Below are 26,055 nucleotides of genomic sequence, written 5' to 3' on the forward strand. Positions count from 1 at the left end.
TTAAGCAAACTGGACATATAAAAGTCCTAATTATGGTTGCACCCATGAGTCCTGAGAGGGATGATGTCATTGCAAGGCCACTCTTGAACGGTCATAGCAGCAGGGAGAGGAGAGCAAATGTCACTATCTTTGAGAACAGCAAGAAGGAAAATTAAGGGAACTACAGGCTAGTCACCTTCACCTCAGTCCCTGGTGACTGAAGGTGATGGAAGAAATCCTCCTGGAAAGCATTCCCAAGCACATGAAAGACAAGGCAACTGGAAGCAGTCAGCAGGGTTTTACAAAAGGGAAGTCAGGCTTGACCCTTCTGCAGTGAGCTGACTAGCTCAGTGGGTGACGTAAGAACAGCTGATGTTACCAACATCAACTTTAGTAAGCCCTCAGACACTGTCTCCCCTAACATCATCACAGACAAGGTGACAATGTATGGGTTAGATAAGTGGAAAGTGATGTGGATGGAAAACTGGCAGAACAGCTGGGCACCAGATGGTTGTAACCACCAGCACAAAGTACAATTGGAGGCAAGTGATTAGTGATATACTCCAGGGGTGAATACTGGGACCAGTACTGTTCAACATCTTCATTAATGACCTGGATGCTGGGACACACTGCATCCTCACCAAGGTTGCAGATGACAGAACACTGGGAGGAGAAGCTGATATACCAGGTGGTTCAGCCACCTTTCAGAGGGACCTAGACAGGCTGCAGAAATAGGCCGATGGGAACCTCATGCAGTTCAACAAGGGAAAGTGCAAAGTCCTGCATCTGTGAAGGAACAACCCCAGGCACCAGCACATGCTGGGGGCTACCCAGGTGGAAAGCAGCTTGGCAGAACAGGTCCTGGACGTCCTGGTGGACAAGCTGAACATGCTAGCAATGGACCCCTCTGGCAAAAACTCCAACAGTATCCTGGTCTGCACTAAGTGTGTTCCCAGCAGGTTGAGGGAGGTGATCCTTCCTCTCTACTCAGCTGGTGAGGCTGCATCTGGAGTACTGTGTCCCGTTTTGGCCTCCCCAGTAAAATAAAGACATGAACTTACTGGAGCAAGTCCTGTGCAGGGCCATAATGGTACTTAAGGAACTGGAGCATCTCTCGTATGCAGAGAGGCTGACAGAGCCGGGACTATTCAGCCTGGAGAAGAGAAGGCTCAGGGGGATCTCATCAATGTGTATGAACACCTGGATTGGCCAATGTGTCTAAAGACCAGGCAACTCTAATTATACACACTACTGTCCACTTCACTTACGAAAACAAATTTTTCCTCAAATCCTAGAACTATCAAACTGTTATTTTTCAAAATGGAAAAAACCCACATCCCTTCATAATCCAAATGCTGCTCTGAGATTTCACAGTAGTTATTTTGGGTGAAGACAAATCATAAAATATTCAGGTCCAACATGCAATTTATATTTAATTTACCAGTACAAGAAATGGAGTTGACCTTCTAAGTGAATTTCCACTAGGAGAGCAGTTTTCGCTAATGGCAATTACGACTCTGGACTTTGTAATTTATAGGAAACGTTATCTTGTATTTCTTAATATAGAACCCAATACTTAAACACTAAAAATATGCCAGGCTTCTATAATGAAGTCCAACAGATATTCACCCTTTTTTTAATCTTATCTCTCTCAAAAGATAAGCAAACCATGAAGGTGCTTATCAGAGATTCATATTTAGAAAGGCACGTACAACTGATTGTTATAATTATTTGCTGAAACCAAGACTCAGCCTTTATAATAGATTGCACTTTGGCATTTTTACTGAAATTTCAAGTTAAACTTTTAACTGCTATATCATTAGTGATTGAAGTTCAATAGTAGCATGAAGATTAATCCAAGTATTCCAGTTCACTGGTACTCAGTTCACTGGTAAGAGAGCAAGTAACAGCCTACATGTATCGAATAGTTGATTAACTGTGACATCGCTAGCAGATGGAAATAACCCTCCCTACCACTTAAAATAATTTGGGTTTTTTTAGAAAAGATACATACCACAACCAAAAGAAGGCAAGTAATTGCTCACTAACCTCTGCTTCAGCTGCTTGTGATTGCAGGAGCTGTCGTATACGAAGAATGTCCTTCTCTATTTGTTGAATTCTTGCCACCCTCGCCTGAAATGAATGCATTTGCATGTTTGATTTTATTCAAAAACTCCTTTTACTTATGATATAGAATGACAATATGAAGAGCTCTTTGCAAATACGACTGACTACAAAACAAAACTACTTCATTCATGTGGTAATTCAAGTGTTCTTCATAATTAAACACAGGCATGATTGTAAACATTCAAAACAAAAAAAGGTAGCTGGGTTTTTAATAAAACTGACACGCATTTGGATAATAGTTGATCACACAGTACACACTCAGGGATTAAAAAAATGCTCCAGTTAACTTGCACAATTTTCCTGTTTCTGAAACTGACATTTTGTGCAGATATTTAGCAAATTATTTGACTTTCATCTCAAATGTTAGAATTCTATTTGCCTTACAGAGATTTGAGAGAGATTTATACTTGCAGAGCATCTTGAAGGTAAGAAATCCTGAATGACTTCTATTATATTCAGTTACTATAATGGTTTGGAAGGTTTGCTTATGCACAGACTGAATAGTTTCTGCTCCTACAAATATCAAAGAATTTAACAGGCTAAGTACGAAGAAAACTACATACTGCTTCTTTGGTTTGTCTGGGATTTTATAGACATCTCTGAATCAGAGTCTTTTACAGCCATGTTGCTACTAATTTCCCATTGCGAGCATTCTGTGGTTAGGAAAAGGAATGTTAAAAAACACAAATGTTACAGGATACGTATACTCCATACAAGTTGTACTGCGAAGCACACGATGCATTATGATTCTGTGAAACAGTAAGTGTATAAAGTTATATGTCCCTGTATGAGCTTGATGATTTAATAAATTGACATTGTTTGACTTTAAAAGTGGGCAGAAAATAATTAGCCCAATAGCATCATATGAACAGAACACCAAACTGATTAAATAGTGTTTTTCTCTGTGTGATGGACAGCTTAATAAAATGGACACCTAGTCGAAAGAAAAATCCTGATTCTTTTACCTGATTAACACTTACAATGCTATACTAAAAAAGGAACGGATTTCTGTATATAGCGGACACTGCAAGGATCAGCTTTATAACCAATCTTATTTAACACGTTTATAATCTGAAAATGGAAATACAATGAACTTTTAAAAGGTGCTAATGCCAAAGAGACACATGGAATAGTAACTAGAAATTTTAGAAATACAGAAGAAAATATCATCACAAAAATAGAACGAATTCCTGAAACACGCATCATGAACAGCTATAGGAAAAGCATCACAAACATCAGCACTTAGTAGAGATGCAAAGCTACGAACATTAACCTATAAATTTGATTTGAATTACTAAAGCAATGTATCAGAAAAAATGTCAACAAAAATTTGAAAGCTGCACACTCAGAAGCTTCAGCAAAACATGAAGCAAATTAATTCATCCCTCTTTGATCCTGGATCAAGAAATTCTTAAGTATTAAAAACATAATAAAAATATATTCCTGGAAATAATAGTGCATTAATGATGTTCTGCATGACTGACAGAATGTCTCCTACTGCCTTTAAGAATGACCTGAATTTCCCCTAAATTGGGTTTGTTTCTGTGTAACCAGCAATCTCTTCCATAAAGGGCATCAAGAGAATCTGAATATCTATATATACATCCCTAAACATGGGGAAATATTTTTGTGCAGATGAAAAAAATAAAATATTGCACGATTTGCCTAGTATCACTGACAGTCCTCAAAAGGGTCAGGAATTCAATCCACCCTTCCCAATTTTAGACCAGAGATTTAAACATCAAACTTTTCTTCTTTCTGCTAATTCATTGTTTGTACTACAGGGAAATCGAGGAGTTCCATTAACCAGGAGCATATTTTGTACCAAACACTGTACAAGCAGAAAAAAGAATGCATTTCTTGCCTCAAAGGGGTGCAGCCTAACAGCAAACACGCAAAAATAGAGGTACACAATTGAAGAAGCACCTGGAATAGTTTTAACTTTAGAACCTATAGAAGCAACATCACTTTTTATTCCTATTTGTTCCTAGTATATTCTCATTCATTGTTATATTTAGTCATCATCTTTATTAATATAAAGTTGTTGGATAAGATAATTTAACATTTAAAGTTACAAATTATTTGGATTTTACTGATCTGGTAAGACTTCTACCGACGACAAAAAACACCCTCCATATTCACAGTGACAGAAAAATAGTAACTTTCTAGAAAGTAAAAATAAGGAACATTACTTTGTTTTTAAAAGGTTGGGTTTTTTTTCTCCAAAATAAAGATGCATAATAGACAAAATTATTAATGGGTTGGTCTACATTTACAAACAAGACCACTGTATGAACCTAACAGTGCTGAAATCTGTGCGAGACTCCAGGATCCAAATTTTCTTATATCTTTAGTGGTCTGCTGTTTTAGCAAACTTTTAAGGATCCTGTGATAAATTATTATGAGAATGATCATTTCTTGTGAGATTTTTAGGAACTCTAAACCTAAAAAAAAAAAAAAAAATCCTTCTTGTTCTGGCATGAAGGAAAAATGAATTCTATGTGAACATGACTTCAGTCTTGGAATTGGAATTTTTATTTTTTATATTTTACAGAAATGTAGTTTGCTTCTACTTATTACTAAGTATAATAGGCTACAACATTTGAATAGTCAAAATAAAACATGGATAAGTATGCTTTCTTGTTGGTTTCTTTTTTTCAAGTAAGAACGACCACATGAAATTATAAACTTCAAGGTATAGCACAAGTTAGTGCAGATAATTAAACAAGCTAAAATAAATTGCTAACAGTCTTCTAATGGATCCTTCTGAATAACTGTTGGCCATGTGCTTGTATACAATCTTCATAAAAGATAACATCAACAGTGAGTTGGTGTGAGCCAACTTGCTTAAGAAAGAGGACGTTAAAGGAAACAAAGCCCAATCGTGACATATGAAAGAAGGAGAAGGCCGTTATTTTAAGGTCAACAAGAAAGGGTGGCTGGTGCATCAATTGGGCAACAGAAGGTTATCAGCGCTCTCAGAATAATCCTTGGGACTGTTAATACAGAGATGTCTGCAATGCCAGCCTTCATATACTCCCTTCAGTCTACACTTGCATTGTGTTGTGTGTCACAATCAGTCAGGGTGGAAGGAAATCACAGAGCAGAAAGTAAGTCGGAAAACTAGCAAGTTCACTATACTTGCCAAATACAGTGTTTCAGTTTGCACATATAAACACCACGGGGAAATAATCCAGAATTTGCTTTTATGTATTTGTACACCAATGAACTACACAGTTTTGGCACCTGTCCTTGGTAAAATGAAAACAAGGGGAATTACCAGTCAAATTCACAAGAAGCACATGCAAAAGTAGTTCCTTCCTATTTTATAATCTTTATTTAATCACAATAGACACTGTAACTTCTGTAAGTATGTAATTGTTATACGTATATATAGAGTAAAACAGTTGTGATAAACAGATGGGCAAACATTAATTCAGAAAACCACAAAATATTTCATCATCTTCTTGATGGCATTTTTTCCCCGCACAAAATTAAAGAAGAACAAGCAGGTAAGAAACTACTTCAGGGACAACTTCATTACTTTCACAGTGATACAACTACAGTCACATTGTTTCTCTGAAAAATTTCATTTATTCCCTGCCTGAGTGCATTTAATATTTTGCCAGCAGCCTACCCTACCTATTTAGCTTAATTCACCTTACTCTAGCTTGTTAGCAGCAGGAGAACTTTCCCAGAAGTTCTAGTGTCAATGCTGTAACACTTTCTTCTGCAACAGGGCTAACCAGGCATCCACAGACAATCCCAAGTCTGCTCTCCCTTTGCTCAGGACTGGCTGACACAGCCGAATTTGTGCAGGGCATCAACCACTGCTGATAAACCTTGATAACACAGCCATACGGCTTCCAGATCAGAGCCAGTTATTACCCAGGCAGATTAAACTTGGGTCTGTCTGAGCACGTCTGTACAGACAAATCCCTATGCAGCCTTTACGTACATACCTGAAAACTGCAGGATATCTGTTTTGCTAAATACTTATAACCATATGAATTTTCTGAAAAGTCTTACTAAATCACTCACTTCAAAATTTAAAGCAGCTTTTCTAATTAAAACCAAAATTAATTAGAAATGTTTCTTATGTAGCAAAATTTTGTGTTGAGTAAACCTACCGAGAGAAATAGAGCCTGAAGAGACTACTTTTAATTGAAAGGACTTATTTTTGTAACAGTCACCATAAAAAACAGATTATCTTAACAAGCTGGTTATTTAACATGTCTGGAAATAAATGGTAATAAATAATTCAAATTGTTGCTCTACTACTGTGGAGGAATAGTTTTTATAACCAGCAAGCAACTACTTACTCCATTTACAGGTTCCACCCAATTACATTCTGAGTTGTACTTCCAAATGGGTGTAACGTGATTTGCATACAGAATTGTACATGTCCTAATCATGAATGCAAAACAACTCTTGGTGAGACCAAACAACTTACAGATACGTATGTGAATTACTTCAATACTTTGTTTTCAAACTTGATACACAGTTTCTGGTTAAGGAAACTTAACAATAGAAGCTGGATTTTATTCTAAACTTAAAAGCATGAAAAAACCCAGCATGACAGATGCGAAATAAAGCAGTTGCAAATACATGTTTGTTTGAAGCTAAGATGGTAATAAATTATAAGCAAACGATCATCAAAAATATTTTCTTTTGAAGAAATTGTCTACTTCTGCCTACCCACAAGCCTTCTTTTAAACAGACAGTGGAAGGTACTTTTTGCTGAATAGTTATTTCTTATGTTCCGATTCCTATTTTTGTATTTGAAAGGTTATCCAAATGCTCTAAGGTATCACTGTGTTTACACACAATTTAAAGATACAACTACCAATAATTCATAAAAATGCAGGAAAATTTTTTCCATTCCTTCTAATAATGAAAGACAAACTATACCTGTGCTCGCTTCTCCATGTCCTGACAAGTGCCTAGCTGTTCTTCCATTGCTGCTCTGATTTGCCTTGCCTCATACTCCAACTGCCTTCTTGTCATGTCTGTTTGCAAGGAGAACTGAAATTGAAGTACAGACAAAGTATTTTAGTAAATAACGTTTATGTAAACTATGTTATTTCTCTGAACAAAGGCAGAACAATTACTTTTCCACACCAAATAAAACATAATAACAGATTGCTAAAATATGACTGCATTATTAAGAGCAAGAATACATAATGTCGTTGAACCAACAGACTACCTGCAAGTTTTGTCAAATTACTAAATATAATAGATAAACATTGAAGCAGTATCATTAATTACAAGCCTGGAACATCTGGCTACTAATGTATGTCAGCATACCAACAAAATTGTTACGCTTGCCATCTGAATTGGTATTTTCAAAAATATTCAGATGCATCAAACTACTGCACGTAGTGATGGTATTCATACTACTGCTATCTACCGTATTTTTAACGGTCCTGTGAAAAAAGCACACGTGTCCAATTCAGGAACAACACCACAGCTTAAGGCAAGACATTCCAACCAACAGATTTTTCAAGGCAGGAGCAAAGCACTAGTTTTGGACAATTTCTCAGTTTGCAAATAAATGAATTCCCAAAAGCAGTCCTCCCAGAAGACTTCACCAAGGTCAATTCAGAGAGTCAGAGAGAGATAATAATCTACAAATATCTAACATGCTCCTAATAAGAATGGGATCTGTCATTCTTTTATGGCTGGAGTAAGTAGTAACGGGTATATATTACCACAAAAAACATTTAGTTTAGATGTTAAGACACTGTAATCATAAGAAGAACTAGGTCAATTCATTATCTATGAAACTGGGGAAGCAATCTTAAAACCTACAATAGAGTGACACAGATACAGCTGACAGTGCCTTTGGGAACAGGTTGCACTTCCTCAAGAACCTTTTCAGACCTTCTCTCCTTGCTCCTGGTGCTCTGATAAGCTCAGCCATGACTCAGAGTTAGATTTGCACAAGTCCTGCTGCTTCACTCCAGTCAGGGAAGTGTTTTCATTGTCTGTTTCCATTTCCAGGAGGCTGACTGATTTCTGATCAGGTATGACTCTAAAGATGGGCAACCAGGTCTTCCCAACACTGTATGGGTGAAGGAATGCACTGCAAATATCCAAGCTGATGAGGTCTGACAACAGGAAAACCTGTATTATCTGGGATATCAGACAAACCCCAGATAATGACTTGACTTTAAACAGCTTGGAGATGCCAAGGTAAAAGCTTGGAGCAGCAATATCTGCATAGGTTACAGCACCACTTTACTTGCTGTTATGAATTAAGAGCTCCCGTGTAAATTGTCTTTTAGGCTAATACTGCTCTCAAAACTGAAAGAACCCACTAAATAACAGAACGGCCAGAGAAAAGGCCTTTGTGGGATGTGGTTAAAGAAGCAGCATACTGATATGTAATTCATTTGTTGTAACAACTTTTCAGTGCTCCTCTCTATCACTGACATTTATACTGATAGGTATGAATTTTAACGTGTAAAATCGTACATTAAAAAATGCATTATTTAGGCTATGTTAGCTTTACAGAGTGAATAAAAGATGTTTTAAATTAAAACAATTGTAGAGAATCTCATCAAATTCCTAAAATGTACACAGCATCTAAACAGAGGCCACAGGACCAGATACATGACGAAGCACACTGAAGTTACTTACATTTTCAGTAAGGGGGAGACTATCAATCCTTTTAGTCAGGTTCTGAAGCTGGGCATAATACCAGTCTTTTTCTTTCTCTTCCTTCTCAAGCTCCGCAAGCAAAAGAGATCTATTAAAAAAATAAGCGGGAAATGTTTCACTATTAAGTCCTCATTACGATATGTAGGTATAGAAACAGGTGTTGATAGCTGTAAAAAAGGTTAAATGTGAAACAAGGTTTGAAGAGGGCGCTAAAACAACATTTGAGAAGGTGGGTGCAGTTCCCTGGCCCCAGCTAAACAGCCTGTTCACTTCTCTGTCCTAGACCAAGTCACTAGCTTCTTGTATATCAGGTCCACATCTATAAAAGAGAAAATACATACATTCCTCTACAAAACCACTTTGAAATCTACAGCTAAGAGGCATTTTGCGAAAGCAAAACACAGTTATTAGTCATGTGCTAACTTGTATCCTGCTTCTTTCACACAATATGCTTTGTACAATGCAAACTACATTTAAGAAAAGGCCTGGACGTTACAGGAGCATATGCATCCTTGAATCACATTACTGAATTAAATTATCTCTTTTGCTTTTGCAGTGTGTCTCCTTACTAACTCTGTCACCCATACCAAAACTACAGTTAAAGCACACAAATCAAGCTATCTCTATGAGTACTGAAAATACTTTAAAAGAGTATTTTCCATCAAATATAAATGTTGCAGCTGTTTAAAACATTTTAAAAGGGTATCATATGCATACTGCATACCTGAGTAGTATATGAGAAAGATTAGATTAATATATGCACACTACCAAGAAAAAAAACTATCAGAATTTTTACATACTATCTTATCAATCCTTCATGAACTACATTTATATAGTTGTAAATTTTATCAATATACTTATACAGCGTTCATTGTTACAACACTTTTTAAATTACGTATTAAAATTTTCAGGCAAAATCTGTCTAGTAGGAGTATACAGAAAAGCTACTCTTTTTGGTGGGTTTTTTGTTTGTTTGTTTTAATATAAATTTATTAGTTTTTTATAAATGCTTTCTGTGACCTTCCTTCTGACATCTTCATATTGCTAATAAACATTAACAAAAATGCTAAAATCAACATACAAATTTGCATACAAGTTTGCCCAGTATTATTTCCCATCTCTTAACTTCTGCATCCATTTTTCTAAACTCAGGTTCTGACCTTTCTGAGCAAGTGCTGTATGAACCTTTATAAAGCACACAAACACTGCATGGATAATTACTGTCAGTTGTTAAGGACCAAAAACGCAGCATACCAGAAAAATACAAATTTCCCCTGACTACTTTGATAATGTGTCCCAGTCATGATTTGAGATGAAGATAATCCACCTTCCACATGACAGAACTCCATGGAGAGGAAAGAATTTTAAAGTAGTATTTTAAAGTATCTGATTTAGTTCCCACTTTAAAAGCGTTTCAGACTAGTTTTGATGACTTAACATTTATACTCTGTACCCAAAGCAAGTGACCTGACCAGTGTTCAAATGGAAAATTAAAATTGATAGGATCCCTCTCTTCAACTGCAAGACAATGAAAAACTACACACACCTAAGAGTGCTGAATGTTTTTAAACACGAACAGAATGACATAAATTTCCAGATTTGATCCCACAGTTATCTTGAAACAGAACTGCAGAAGTTCTGGGGCTGGTAGAAATTCCTTAAGTCCTTTAGACAGACTGAAGGAAAAGGTAATAGCTGGTGCTCAGAGAAAATCTGTGAGGGAAGTAATTTTTTCGACATCCCACCTGCCCATCCTCTTAACACATCAGGGTGCCTGATCTCTGCACATGCAGGCATTCTGCACGGCCTCCCTTTTTACCATCTTGGGTGCTCGTGTACCAGTTGTGTCCAGTTTGTGAAATCAGATTTGCAAAAGCGTAATTAACGCAATCCTTACAAAAAGTATTTTTACCTTACGAGGATTTGCAAATGTGAAAGGACTGACTAATTCTGCCTCTGGATGTCAAAGAACTGGTAGTAGAAACTGGAGGGATTACTTTCAGCTAAGTGAACATATGATTAAGTTCCTCTTTTAAAATGTAGGGTATTCAGTTTGTGAGACACTGTGTCATTCAATCTGTTTTGACAAGCACAACGGATGCTAGAAGCAAGAAAAGAACTTAGGAACCATCAGTGCACCATAAACAACATAATGCATGACCCGAGGGCGATTCCTTTAATTTAATAGTGTCATTTTTGCTTCTGAGTAATGCTTCATTTGGGATTACTAGTTTGGTATCACTGCTCCTTGAGAATTCAGGTTTTAACAACATCTTTAAGGTTTCTCAGCACAAAGCCTGAAGGGTCAGTGCAACTATAGCAGGTTGCACTTCAATTTCCTTGAAAATAAGCAGCAAGTATCTGTGGATGCATCTGATAAGCTGCTCCCTGCACTTAACATTACTATGAGATACTACACCAACCAGAAGTATAGCTCCTTCTCAGCCTTCTGGAACTTCTTGAGATTAGGAGACCATTTAAGGTGGAAGAGCTGTTACTGATTATTGAAAAAAAATTGATGGAAAAACCCAGCACAATTATTTCATCTTTCTATACCCCAATATTGTTTACATCAGGACATTCACAGTATCAGAGAAAATTCTGTTCTCTGTCTTACGCTGTCAAGCTCAGTGAGAATGCAGCAAGGCAAATGAAGCAAGCTTTTGGAACTTGACGCTATTTTTATGAGTTAATGAAAAGTTTCCAATTTGAACTGCTTTTCTGAAGGGTGGGCATTTCGAAAGGCTTCTCTAATGTGGTATTTTTGAAGCTCCCAACAATATATGAAGCTGAATAAATGCAGAAAACTGGTTTCTTCTTTTGGAAATCTTTTCTGCATAATTATGTCGATGTTATTCCCTGTTAAAAGGGAGAAGGGAAACAAACTATATGCTACTCTACTTGCATTATGTAAATTACGATTTTAATTAATACTTTCACTTCAGTTGGTAGATGATAAAATAAAATCTTGAAAATTAAACACTGCTTATAGATGCTATAACAACTTAGGTAAGTCATACAGCCAGCCAAAGGGAGATAAAAGTGGGAGCAGAAAGAGGTCAAGAGACAGAGAAAATGCTCAAAATCAACATTAAGAAAATTAAACAAAGGAGTGGCACAAACCAGAAGGAATAAACAAGGCATAAAAACATTTTCATAAAAAAATTCATCATGATTGTCATCTTCAGTGGTAAACTACAGAATTTCCTAAGGTGAGATTATTAAATTTACTAAATTGCAAAAGGCAAACCAACACAAAAAGTAATCTGCAGTGTACTCTGAGAAGTTTTGTTGTTGACACCATGTCTTACCAAATACACCCAGAAAGCAGGAGATATTTAATGAACAGTGTATTCTAAATTGGCAACCTAAAAACATACACTCCTCACTTTTTTCTTTTTTTGACTTTGATATTAGAGGAGAGCTAAGCAAGTGAGACACAGGCAGTTGAAACAATTGATTAATTTTCTTCCCCTCAGAAGACCACTTTTAACCAAGCTAAATAATTTTTTCAATACAAAATACATTTTAGCAATTTTTTCTTGTTTACATTAATAAACATGTAATGAATTAGTTTATTAAACATGTTGTGAATTTGCCAAATTCACACACAGTTAATACATGATTTGGTCCTCGCCCAAGCACTGCTGCACAGGAGCAGCATATATTGTGCCGGTGTGTTAAGATACAGAGTAGAAATGTTCCCCTGCTGGAGGTTTGCAAAAAATGTTATTTTCTTCTAAATCATTTTTATATTTTGAGGCTTTTCAAGTTCCATGAGTTCTTTGAAAGTCTGTTCAAGTGCCTAAAAGGAGTCTGTTAGCAAGTAACAGTTATATATACATTTAGAAACACATAGTAAGTATGCCAAACAAGTTCAGACACAAAGCATAAGAAAATAAGTGGTTCATTTTCTTTCAGAAACTGTAGTGATTTCAGATGCACGGTCCTACACCCCCCACACCAAGTTCCGATTCATTGGGCTACCCAGGGTCCACATCAATGCCCTACGTGTTCCTATATGTACCCTGAAACAGCTTAAAGAATAGGGCAGTTTAGATTATCTATCATTTCACTAATAACAAAGCCAGATGTGATCTGGCCATGCCTCTACAGATCATTTTTTCCACAGCACAAATCTTCACCCCATCAGCTGTAACAGTAACACTGCCTAAGCTCATCTTAAATTAAAATATCCTTATCCTTCTTTTTCAGTGTTACTTGGAACAAAGACCAGTTCACCACCTAAGCTGTCTTTATCGCTGAGGAAAATGTCCAAAGAACTATCACCTTAGAATCCACAAGAGTGGGAAAGGATCACAAAACATAAATCAGATGTACTAACCACTCTGAATAACTCCAGCTGCTATAAATTAATAGTCCTTATTCCCAGTGACCTGAAGTTCACTTGAATTATAACTAGAAGTTCTAACTACACGTAAAGATTTTAGTATCATATGCAGTAAAAACCAGCACTGGAAGAACACAAACAAGTACGCTGTTTTGTCAAGATGGAAAATTAGAGACACATTAGACTCTTGAAGACTGGGATGAGCAAGTTGGAAGAGATTCCCAAATTTCTAAATATTCTTATACAGTTCCTCAGGAATCTATATGTTGTGCAATGGAACAAATATGATTAGTGATCCTGACTAGGAAAAGTAAGTAGTAAGACTGGCTGTTAGAAGAGGCTTAGTATGGACCCATGGGAAGTTAATTTCATTCTACTGAACACCAGGAAAGGCCCTTTAGAGGAGAGGCTTTTGAAGGCGTGCCCACAAACCACTTACTACCCACCAAACTTTTGTATTATGACTCCAAAGTGTATTTTTTTTTTGGCTTGTTAACAACTACAAGGCATAAAAATGTGTTGCTGTTTATTTAGTTTTGCAGCCCCCAGCCTGATATCCTATCCATTAAGTATCTGTCAATGACCAAATCTTTGGGAAACCCTGTCTTACAGACAGGCCTCTGAGAACATCTGGGATTTCAGTCAGGTTCATTTTCAGATATAAAGATGTCTTCAGTGGAAACAGCTGCACGTTTCTTACTTTGGATATAACACTACAACTCTGTATTACGCCCTGACACTATGTTCTTCCTACTAAATGGATGCCACTACCTTCCAAGAAAAAAAATTCCATGATTTTGTAATGGATGGACACAACACCTTGAAGATAAGAGTAAATATTTTTGTTTAGCTGACATTTTTGCTGAGAGAGCAGAATCACCAGGTAGATGTCTGCTAATAGTAAATAACTGATCAACCAGCTATGGTAGTTATAATCATTTGCGAAAAAGAGAACGAGATAGCACCATCAATCTCTTTCAGTTACAGTTTCAGCACGCATCAACAGTGGTGAGGAGATATGGAGGTGTTGGGATGACTCCAACCCCTCTCTCTAAATATATTTCAGATGCTGACAACCTACTGATCAGAATAAAATAAACTTCAGACAACAGAGTAACAATGAAATGCATATATGAAGAAGCAATAGAAACTGCATGATGTGCTTTAAGACCTTTTTCATTTGTGTGCATGCATCTAAATACAATGTAGACTCCTGGTTTCCTTACCTGTCAAGATAAATATACCAGTGATCAAAACCATACGCATGACAGCTAAATACTACGTGTGTCAGTAAACTTTCATGTTCAAATCAGAAGTCAACCCATACTGGATGAATAAACAAAGAAATTTACCTCTCTTTTTCTAGCTCCTCTAAATAACCAGTGCTTTCTCTGCTTCCATTCACAAATCCTCTTCGTGGAAATGATCCCATGGGAACAGGACTGCACTCTCCTGAACGGCTTGACACAGACCCTTCCCGGCTCCCATATGAACGCACAGACACCTTTGGTCTTAATTTCACTCCAGGGAAGTTGGCACTTTCCAAGTTCAGTTCTGGACAGCAAAGAGCAAACATTTTTAGAGTTGAAGTTCAGCAGCACAGATTTAAAAGATCTTTTCTATCTTAGCTTTGTATTTCCTGAACAAATCCATGATTTTTTGATGGAAACATTTTGCGTGGAAATCCACAGAAGAAAATAACGTGAACAAAACCAATCTTAGTGGTACGCTTGGAGAATACTAGTCATCTGAACAGATGGCCAAACTGCAATCTTGACAATCAGAACAGAATCCCCACAGGAGCCTGCCTCCCTCTTTCCCAACGGACTTAAGAAATGGGCCGAGTTTTGCATAAAAGTCATATGAATTGTTTTTACAGCCCATTTCCTAGTAGCTTCTTTCTCAGAGATCCCGCAGATGCTTCACTGTCACGTAAATTATGGCAACTCTGTTCACCACAGGGCCCTTAAATGTAGGCATCCCCTGTGACGTTTCTGGTTCAGTGGTAGGGATAATGGATGTATACACAGAGTCAGTGGTCTGGGCTTGCTTTGCACATCCCATATAATGGGACGGTGTACATTCCAGCACATGCTCTAGGGAAGGGGGCATCAACCTGCAGCATGACAGATACAATTCCAGTAATGCGACATGAGAGGGCAGGGCATGCCAACAAGTTTAGGATATTGGTAGAGCTAATCCATAATTAACTTAAACCAATGTATTTTTTCTGAAGAACTGAAATAATTGCAAGTTCTATCAAAAATAGTTAATATGAAGTGCTCGGGTAACAGTAGGAAAAGCATAAAAGCGGTTTAGAAACTTTATTTTTTTGAGAATGTGTCTTAAAATGCTTAGCAAACATAACAGGCACTGAGACTGTGCCTAACCATCAAAGTCAGCACTGGACAGAAGCTGCAGCTGAGTTAGAAAATTTTACCCCAAAGAAAAAAAATGGAGGAACAGATGAACCTACTTAAAACATAATGCTAGATTTACCTTTAAGTCGTTCCAGTAAGTCAATTTGTCCAGAAGATGCCATTGCCTCATCTTCAATACTTCCTTGTAGCTGCTTCAGCACCTCCTGTGAGAAATTAAGCTTAATTAAGAAATCCTTACAATAATAAACCACAAGGTAAATACATCTTGTCCTGCCCTCAAGTGCACATTTACATAACAGCTACTGAGACGTTGATGTCAACTATATTCCATGTGAGCAGTCATCAAGTGTCATAACTTTAATTGCCATCAAATATATTCTACAGTATTTCCACTAGCACTGTCATGATGTAAAGTATATCCTGAATAACTCATCCTCTCTGGTAGTCCAAACTATCAGCTTATTCAAAAGTTCTTCTCAAAGTAAATTCAAGTTATGTTGAATTTACAGATGGAGAAATGGAAGCACGGACAAATTACTTAAATTTCTCCATCTGTGTACCTAAAGTTTGTCTTGTAAAAATAAAATTTGGTTAGGTAAAAGTTACAAAACTGTCTTGAATGCCACACTTTCTAAATGTCAAAGATATCAGAGCAACAGTAATCCCCAGGATTTATTTTCTGCAAGGCCTTAGCACCACGGTAAAACAGTAAGGAGACTCATATTATTCTTAACTACTACTACGACCAATGCTACCACAACCACACCTGTGAGGAGCAGATTAAGAGTTCCCTTCACTGTGTCATTTTATTTGGCTTATTACTACTACTACTACCACTACTACCATGCCTACAAGAAAGATATTTAGGACTCCCTCACGAAGGTGAAGCTTCAAAGCCAAGAATATTGCTGTGTGCTATTGAAACTACATATGATAAAATTATACAGCTGAAGGAACACACTTCTAATGAACAAAAAGATTCATAGTAAACAATGACTACTACACTACTAAGCCCCCAGGTCCCTAATGCTCAGTGGCCTAAATTCAGGTAGAAAATTAGATGCAAGTTAGTGAATATCTCTTCTATATCATAATGGCGGACACATCAATAGCAAAAACAAATTGAAAAGACTGGCCACAAGGCAAAAAGCACTTACTGGAATTTAAAAAAAAATCATTTTTCATACTATGGCATAGAAAATATTTTTAGAAGCAGCAACAGTCAGGAAATGAAAACAATTCTGAATAACGGAAGGTACTCCATACTTTTCATACTTAGACTCTACACCCAGAATTGTACTTTTCTTCAGATTTGAAAACTAATGAATTTTAGATGATTTAAAAGATCTCCACATCACTGTTTTGCTCTTTCAAGAGCCTAGCATACCTTACTGACAACATTAATAGTTCTTGCAATTTGTACAGAAAGTACCTTTTAAATTAATTCTCTCTTCAAAGGAAACAAAACAGTATCTACAAGAAGTCAAGATAGTCTTTAAACAGACACACTACTGAGCTTTTCTATATTCAAAGTGTTGTTCCTTGTACCAAAAAAAAAAAAAAAAAAAAAGAGAAAAGAAAAAACAGTAAAAGGATTTTGGGTAAAGAACTGCACAGGGTTCTGATCAAATAATCTCCAAGCACTAGACTCAGAGCAAACGGTAGCAGCGCTACAGTCACAGTCACCCACTGTGTAATTAGATACCAATACTCTAGGATGAGGAATACTGGAGTATAGACGCACTAACTGTGTTTACACTGTTCTGTGGAAATAATTCTGCAGGTCGAAGTGAAGCCAAATTTCCAAATTCACATGTTGCCTGCATCAAGGTGTGTGTCCGCATTCGCCTTTTGGTTTGGATCAGTCTGACGCCAGACTCCCATCTGCCCTACCACCTGTACTTCAGTTCACATCGCAGGGTGATCTCGGAGTGCGAACGAACTCCTCTCTGATCAAACCAAGCCAGCAGTTACACTCAAGGCTGCTAATGGTCATTCACTCCACAGGACCAGGCTAGAGCTAGTCCAAAACGAAAATCCCCTGAAACATATATAATACACACACTGGGTCCTCAACATAATTCATTTACAGGTCTGCTCTTACTGCACTACCTGTTAATGCTGGCATAGCCTTTAGGATCAAGTCTAGTGTGATAACATCACTATTTTCAGAAAGCCATCTCCACTGTACTTATGCTTTTAGTTACATTCAAGGGCATCCTCATTAGCCATGTGCCCCAGCCACCTCTATACATTAACATCTGCCTTGTCAGCAGAGTCAGACAAACAAGTAATCTGGTGTTTTTCAAAGAAAGACTCCTACATTTTTCAAATAAGGACTTCTACATTATCTGACAGAAGGGCAGATAACATTTACAGACAGCAGTTTTAGCTTAAAAGCCTAAAAGGGCAACATGGATATATGGAGTAGTCTTGGGAGTTTTGCAGGCTTCTGAAAGACCTGTCAACTTAGGTAAATTTAGAAATAACTAATGAATCCCTTTCCTCTGAGAAAAGCATCTTGGTACAGGGGGAAAAAACCCTACCCAAACATCCAACCCCTCCTCCTGTTCCTTTCTCAGAAGCCTCATTCTCACCTCTCTTCATGGCAGTTCTGCTATTCACAAATCTTATGTTCAGCACACTTTCCTACATAATGAGTGTTCCTGCTTCAAGAGCCAATATGAACAGCTAAGTGGAAATACTATCACGTTTTCCTGTGCTACCAAATTACATGACTGAAGTGTCCAGGAAGCTAGGGACTACTCTTTCTGAATATTGGCAACAGTTAGACATTAGAATACTGAAAATATCTCTATTTTCTCTGCTACAATTCATTAGTTTAGGGTATAACTTGCAGTTTTTTAATTATTCCCTGTTTTTCAACAGCACATGCATTCTTTTCAAGTTAGTAGGTAAAGTGTTCTTTTCTATATTTTTCTACATTTCTTTTCTACAGCACCATTGCTAGTGTAACAATACCATTATGAGGCTATGGCATCAATTTCAAACTCTATCAGAGCACACTTTGAAATCTAACATGACGAAGCAGACAAAGGTTAGAGAGAGAGATGTAGCTCCTGGGCCAGGTACTGGTGGAAAATCAGGCAGAGTGCTAAAATGAAAAATCGGGATATTTACCTTTTTACTCGAATAAAGGCACAGAGAAGTTTTCTGCAATAATGCACTTGAAGGAAACACAGCAAGTTATCTATTACTGTGATTATGCAAATTTTTATGTATCTACTTATTATAATTCCAGGACTCAACACTAATGCAATTTACATGCAGTTCTCTCCTTTCCCCCCCGCCCAAGATTAATACAGTGCTTTGAAATAGTAATTTTCCACAATAATTTTATATTTCATTTGATGTCATGTCTGCTAAATAGTGTAAAGTCACCTCCATAAGTAAATCTGAATCAATTTAACTAAAGTTAAATTAATATTCTATATTCTATTTAGTTATGCAAGTTTGAATAAATATATTAGTGGTTTACAGTGCTATTTTAAGCAAATCCTTTATTGACAAGTGACTTACTCAAAAAATACATAAGTGTTAAGTGTGTATAAGGTAGACTGCAGAAGTTTTTTTCCTGTTCTTTTAAAGAACGTAAGTGAAATTATTTTAATGGCCACTTATATATAACCTAGTTTATCTTGTCCTACTGCAGAAGTACAAAAGAATGCTTTTGGAAATGTAGCTGGCCCTATGACTCATCATCATTTAAAAAGGTTTCTGTCTTCACAGTCTCTGGACTGTGAAGTCTCTGGACTGTGAAGTACAGAAACAATGTCTTTTTTTTTTTTTTTTTGGACTCAATGAATACAGTCCTGACCTTACAACTACTTTATGGATAATTAACCAAAAAAGACCAGACCCGTCAGCAAGTAACTGGAAACCTACTGAGAAGAAAACCACCTTAACCAACAGTACATGCACCCAGCTAAGTGGCAAGTGTTGTAAATAAAATTGATTAAGGGCTGGGAATTTACTGAAGCTGGAATAAAGAACTGAATCACAGAGGAACAACACTAACAATACCAGATTTCAAATCCCAATGACTTAAGATTTAAAAGTATATTCATTTTTTGATATCTGTAAGTATAAATAATATTCATATTTGGTAATATTTCAAAATATGGTACCTGTAAAAGACATTTTGGTTTAGACTTATACCTCTCCTTCGGCAGGAAAAGGAGCAGTGATGACAACTCAGACAAATCAGACGTACTTGGTCTTCTGTAAACACTACTTGCTTCCCTCCCATCTCTCCCTTTTAAATAGAATAAGCTTTATTACTTGTATTCACTTTTCTAAAAGTTTTGTGTATTCGGCGAATGCCAAAATGTATGAAAACCATCACAAAATTTAAATATATAAAATTGCTGCCAGCAGTGTGCCAGATAGACTCACAGGCCAGTATCAGCTGGAATAGTAAGCCAACAAGATGTTTTGAAATTTATTGGATCTTTTAAAGGTAAGCATGAGTTTACATTTGAAAAGATTTCCAACAACAGCTATTCTATCAATCAACTTTTAGTAAGACAATCTTCAGACCTTTTCGTCCTTCTTAGTTAGCTATCCTTGGGTCTATGTGGAGAGAGATTCGTCATCCATATATATATATACACACATACATAGATTTCACTGTGTGTTTCTGTCAATGTTTGTAAACAAAACCCAAACTGAGTTACCCTTCAGTTTAGGTTTCTTAATTTATGCTTACCTTGGTTACCAGTATATTTACATCACTTGAGTATAAAAACAGGTTTAACTGCACAAATACAGAAAGTACTTACAATTTCAGACAGTAATTGAACATCCATCTTAGCACCATATAGGATGCGAATATGCATACTGAATGACCAAGAACTGTTATTTTTGACCAAATCAGCACTATTTTTAAATGAGAATATTTCTAACAGCATTTGTACTCATGTTTTTAACCTAATATGCTAAAATCACACAACTGCACTTTAAATGGAAAGTGATTTTTGAAGGTCAAACCAGTGTTGCACATTGTTTCAATTATTATTTGTTTAAAAGGGCAGGAAAAAAGGTAACACATACCAAAAGCACATCCATCACTCAAATTCAATACCAACAGTACATGTCAAAACAGCAGGGGTAGATGGACACCAGAATACTATTTTCTACACATTTACAGACAGCACAAACTTAATGTCAAGGTCTTACATGACCCTTCATAACTATACAAACTTCACAGTGCATTAATATTATCACACATGGTACTACACTCGCAGCAGCTGAATGAAAGCTATGGAAGAGGCCCTTTACTCCTATACATTTTGGCAAATTACACTGCTACTTAATCGCCTGTTGGGAGCCCTTCTAATTGCCTGAAGTGCCAAGCAGTCGCTCTGGTTGCTCAACCCCATATAAGCAGGTCCAAATGGTAACAGCAGTGATGACAGCACTGCTGACTGAGGCGAAACACTGGAACAACTCAACTTTTAACCTTGTAGAAAAAGGAAAGCATTTCTTATGTGAAATGATGTTGTTCATTTTAATTTCAAACGATGTCATTTTCGAACAGAAAAATACTAACTTGGTGTCACTATGCTCAAGAACTGTCACTTGCTGTAACCACATACTAAAGTCAGTACGAAGTTTTTAGTGCAAGCCCACTGTCAGATCAACTAATGTTATCTGATTTTATGCTCAGAAAGAATGCTGTCTGAAGTAATGTCAGTAACAATGTATATCACCAGCTCAATTCCACCTAAATTCTAAAAAAAACCAAAACACCACCAAACAAAAAAACAAACAAAAAACCACCACACCCCCCCCCACAAAAAACCACCCCCAAACAAATCACCACCTAAAAAAAAGCCTTTATTGAACTTTCTCATCAATTTGGATTCTGTTAGAATATTTAGAATTGCAAAGCTCATGCTAAAAATACTACTTATTGTGAAATCACACCAACAAACTTAAAATGACAAATCAAACATAATATAATGCCACTGCTGTTTCTTTACTGATTAAATAATTCAATAGTATTTCAAATGTCTGTGTTTCGTAAAAATGCAGTTATAAAAAGTCATTCAGCATCTTAGTTCACATGAACTTAAAGAGAGTTATTTGCAAATATCTAACTACATCAGTTGTGCAGTCACTGAAGAGTATTATTTCCCAGAATCCATCATTTGATTCAATTTGTAAAAATCAGTTCAGCTTATGGGAGTTTATTCCACTCACACATTAGGATTTATCAAAAGACCAATACAAACTACTATCTTTGAAACTACTTTTATTTTTAGAGGATCTATCCATTGTACTATCCATTGCTATCTACTATATTATCAGTATTCTTCCTCCCCGTGTCACAATCCAGATGTGACAATCTCCTTTACATGCCTTAAGACTGATACCACCTCTTCCCACCCGAAAAGCATGGGTGTGTGGGGTACCACAAAAACATTCTGCGTGTGCAAAATCCAAATGAGAGCAAGGGGATTAATTTGAAAAGGGAGATGCAAGCTCACATTAGGGAAAAAAAAAAGAAAAAAAGAAATATAATGTTTCCTGTGTTAACCATGATTAGCACTTTCCCTTCAAAGACTTCAAAAATCCAAGCACTTACATGTTGGGAAAGGATGGATTGAAATTAAATGGAAACCAGGCATAAACTGGAAAGAAAATACTGGATGAATTCACACAGCACAAGTTATAGAAGCTCAGAATTTAGCGCCTATTCCCCAAATATTTATACAGGCAAGGAATGTTACTGCTGAATTAATATTTTTTCTCCCTACTTCTTCCTCAAACAATGCATTTGTTGAAAAACATTGAAAAATAGTATTTTCATGAGTAGAAACGAAAATATTTAGAAATTTATCCTCAAAATAGGCACTGTCAATGTGAATGGAAGACTACTCGGCACCAAAAAGATAGCTAGTACTCTGCCAACTTGCCCCTAAGAGTTAATTCTCCAGATGAACAGCCTTTGTGTGTAAGACTATACGCAGCTCATTTCACTCTCAAACTAGACTGGCTGGCTATCATCACGTGCAGTAAGACTGTTCATACAGGCAGTTAAATAAAGCAAGTATGAAGGCTTGAGGAAAAAAAGCAGAAAGCTTGTATGGCTACCCAAAGAACAAAACGAAGTGTCACCACATTCTGTCCATGTTTATCACACCTGTTGTGCAGAACGGGATGAATATAAAGCTAAAATAGATTTTCACCAAGAGTGAGGGTATATGGGTATCTGCTGTGCGAATGCCTATACAGCCAACCATTTGGAAGAGGACCTGACTTTAAAAACGTCAGATCCATGCTACTATTTTATTTTCAAAGTTCTTCCTTATTAAATAGGTATAATGTGAAATTTCTACAGCTAGCTGATTCATTACTGTGCAAAAAGACAGCTTGTAGTGAAGCTTTTTAATCTATATTATTTGAGAGTACAAAACATAATTCAGCTACACTGAAAGCAAAATATACATTTTTATTGAATCAAAATATTTTGGCAGGTTGAACTGACTCTAACGGGATTTTGAGCACTGCCTGTACAGGATACTACAGTACCATGTGAGATCTGTATCTCACAATTCTCATTGAATTCTCTCCTATTAGCTCAGCTGTCTGCGGACAGTGTTTCTGACGGTGACTACAGTTGTGCAATTTCCATGACGTATGTGACCCACTCATAGTGAGACCACAGCTCATTCAAAGAGACACAGTTCAGCTAAGAAATCCAGCTGACAGAGGAGGGTGGAATTTTAGCTTAGTTTTAATACTGTAAAAGAATATTTTTAATAAAATATATTTTCTGGAAAAAAAGTTCAATATTTTCCTTCAGACTGCATTTCTGTCAGGAAGTAACTTTGAAGAGAAATACCTGACTCCCTACAGATCATTACATACATGAAAATCTGTGTTTCAAGACTTGATTTGCATAGGTAAAATAGTGTTATTTTCTAATTTATACAAGGATAGATTTCTATCCTAACTGTGAGCACTGAGCATAGTTTTTTTGTTGAACAGGTTAAATTGTATCACAGGTTGTACAAACCAGCTGACAAAATCAGGGTGGTATCATCTACCTTAAAGCTGGAATTTCCTTGATTTTTGAATGTGCAAACCCAATTAAAAATGCATCTTAAGTGTTTTTTGGTGGTATTTTTTACATCTAAAGAGGAAAAAATGTAAACAATAAACTCTATTGTGTAAATCACTACTTTTTTTAGTTTATTTCAATCACAAGGTTTGTTAGTGCCACAGGCAAAGAACAGATCTGGTGGTCAGATTTATTGTAACATCCACACCATTGAAAACTGATGCACAGAAGAATTGCACAGGATTTTTTTTTAATTTATGCCTTCAATACATTGATTCCCTCTCATAGCTTCCTTCTCAAAAGCAGGAAACTTATTATACAAACTCCTCATTTGCTACTGCACCTTGAGCTGTTCTCCAAAACACTTCTAGTTCCTTCTACATTTCCCTTTATTGTCTGCTGTAATTTATGTTCCTGCTTAAAGCTCCCCTAAAGCTGAGCCACAACAAGATTCAGTGAAGTATCAAAGCGATCAAGACAAAGCCTCTACTGTGCGCCAGACAGAGCATGTATCAAAACAAGCTTTAAAAACATTGAAGTTTAGAGAAGAAAAACAAGCTGTGTTAAAGCAGCAGAATGCACAGTACCATACAAATAACTCCAAAGAGCCAGGAGCACAAAGTATTAAAAAAAAAACCCAACCTTAACTTTGGCCACATCAGCGAGAATGCTGAAAAAAAAATCAGTCAGACAAAATGAAGTTGACTCATTAGAGTTGGCTGGAAGATGCATGGAAACAATGTCAGGACAAGGGCAGATTCAACACAGGCACCACTTTCTGAGGTACACTACTTGCATGGCAATGAGCAAATGAAGAGCATGCTGGAAGGTTCTCATCCTTTGGTTAATTAAGGAGGGAAAATTTATGTTCAACTGCTGCTAGTAGCAAGCAAAAAAACAAGTTTCTTTTTCTACCATCTGTATCCACGTAAACAGGATTCTTCTCCAAAAAGCTGTAAGCCAGGCATGCACAGACAGAACTAGGATGATGCAGAAAAAGCAAATGCCAGAAGCAAAGGATACAGTAAAAAATGGTAATGTGCCTGCAGCCTCATAGCAGCATAGTATTGATGTCACAGGATGATCATGATGCTTTGGCACTGCTTCATAAACTGCAAGGAAACTATGGGATCATACTGGCAACTTAAATTATTCATATTCTCTGGACCGTTATATCATAATCGAACAGCTCTGGTTTCCTGAAAAAAAACATACCAAAAACACAAAAACACCAAAACCAAAACCCAACACCCTAACCCTACCACATTTTAATGTGACAAAGTTATCCTAGTGCCATCTCATATAGAATCTTTGAAGTTAAATTACCACACATTTTATTCCCAATTGACCTAAGTACAAATTTTCACAAAAAAAATGCCTTCCTGAAATTATTTGCTAAAGTGTTGTCTGGGTACATAAAACCTAACGCACTGGGGACCATGCCACTTTTCAGGTGGCCAGAGCTTTGCGGTAGATCTGCTTAGACGCTCTCATTAACACTTTCTGTTGAGCTCCCAAAGAAGACTGAAAAGTTTTTAAACAACACAAAAAGCTAAATTATAAACCAGGATAATTAGCTAACCTTTTAATTTAAAATATTAGCCATTCCAATGAACAACAAAAGTTTCTTGAAGAGACACCTCAATTGCTGTTCTTGAGTCTCAGTACAACCCTCCCACTGCCTACTGTACCCTTGCAGGGCAGATGTGAACTGCCAACCACTGCCTGCAGTCACTGAAGAGAATTATTTCCCAGAATTCATCATTTGACCACCAATGAATGACCACCACCTGCTCTGAGAAAGGGCTCTCCACTGGCCAGGCAGAGGTTTCCATTTCCTACTCCACCACAGGCTCTTTGGACCTCTTCAGCCACGGGCTCCTAGGCTGCTGCCGTCACCTGCCCTCCGCGACCCCTGAAGGTTCCTCTGCCTCTCCTTCTCAATGCTCAGGAGCTCTAGAAGGAGGGGAAGGGAAATTGTTCCTTGTCCCCCTTCCCCCTTCTTAAGGGAGCATAACCCAGCTGGGGAAAAAAAAAAAAAAAAGAAAAAGAACAGAACTAAAAGTAAACTGTCCTTCACACTGAGACAAACCAAACACCCATCGACACCAACATTCCACCTCCAATGGCAAGAACCTAGTGAGGACACATGAACAAAAATTACTATTCATTTCTCTTGTATGTCCTCTCCCCAGCTTCCAGCTGGCCTTGACTTGCAGACTTCCTGAAAACCCATCTCCAGTGGTATTACCTCCTGATCAATTCTTCTGGCAACCAAATGGTCCCATGGCAAAGGCTTCAGATGAGAAACGAACATTGTTTTGTTTGTTTTCTACTTGCTATCTGATAATGTTATTTGATGTCCCTTAGATCTGGTATTGAGGGAAACCAATCCTTCCCTATTAACCTTCCTCATGCTATTTACGATCTTTCAGGGCTCAATAACCTTCCCATCCTGTCCCTCT

At 37.0% G+C, this 26,055-nt stretch overlaps 1 protein-coding gene across 1 annotated transcript in view; it reads right to left on the bottom strand.

Moving 5' to 3' along the window:
* Positions 1-26,055, bottom strand: part of APC (adenomatous polyposis coli) — a 61,913-nt gene that overhangs the window by 27,457 nt on the left and 8,401 nt on the right. The window contains 5 exon segments of the mRNA XM_009893814.1: positions 2,029-2,112; positions 7,018-7,131; positions 8,749-8,857; positions 14,473-14,674; positions 15,620-15,704. Of these exon segments, the coding sequence (XP_009892116.1) occupies positions 2,029-2,112; positions 7,018-7,131; positions 8,749-8,857; positions 14,473-14,674; positions 15,620-15,704 (594 nt within the window).

Source organism: Charadrius vociferus, unplaced genomic scaffold, assembly GCF_000708025.1.
Source record: "Charadrius vociferus isolate BGI_N301 unplaced genomic scaffold, ASM70802v2 scaffold158, whole genome shotgun sequence".
Classification (NCBI taxonomy): domain Eukaryota; kingdom Metazoa; phylum Chordata; class Aves; order Charadriiformes; family Charadriidae; genus Charadrius; species Charadrius vociferus.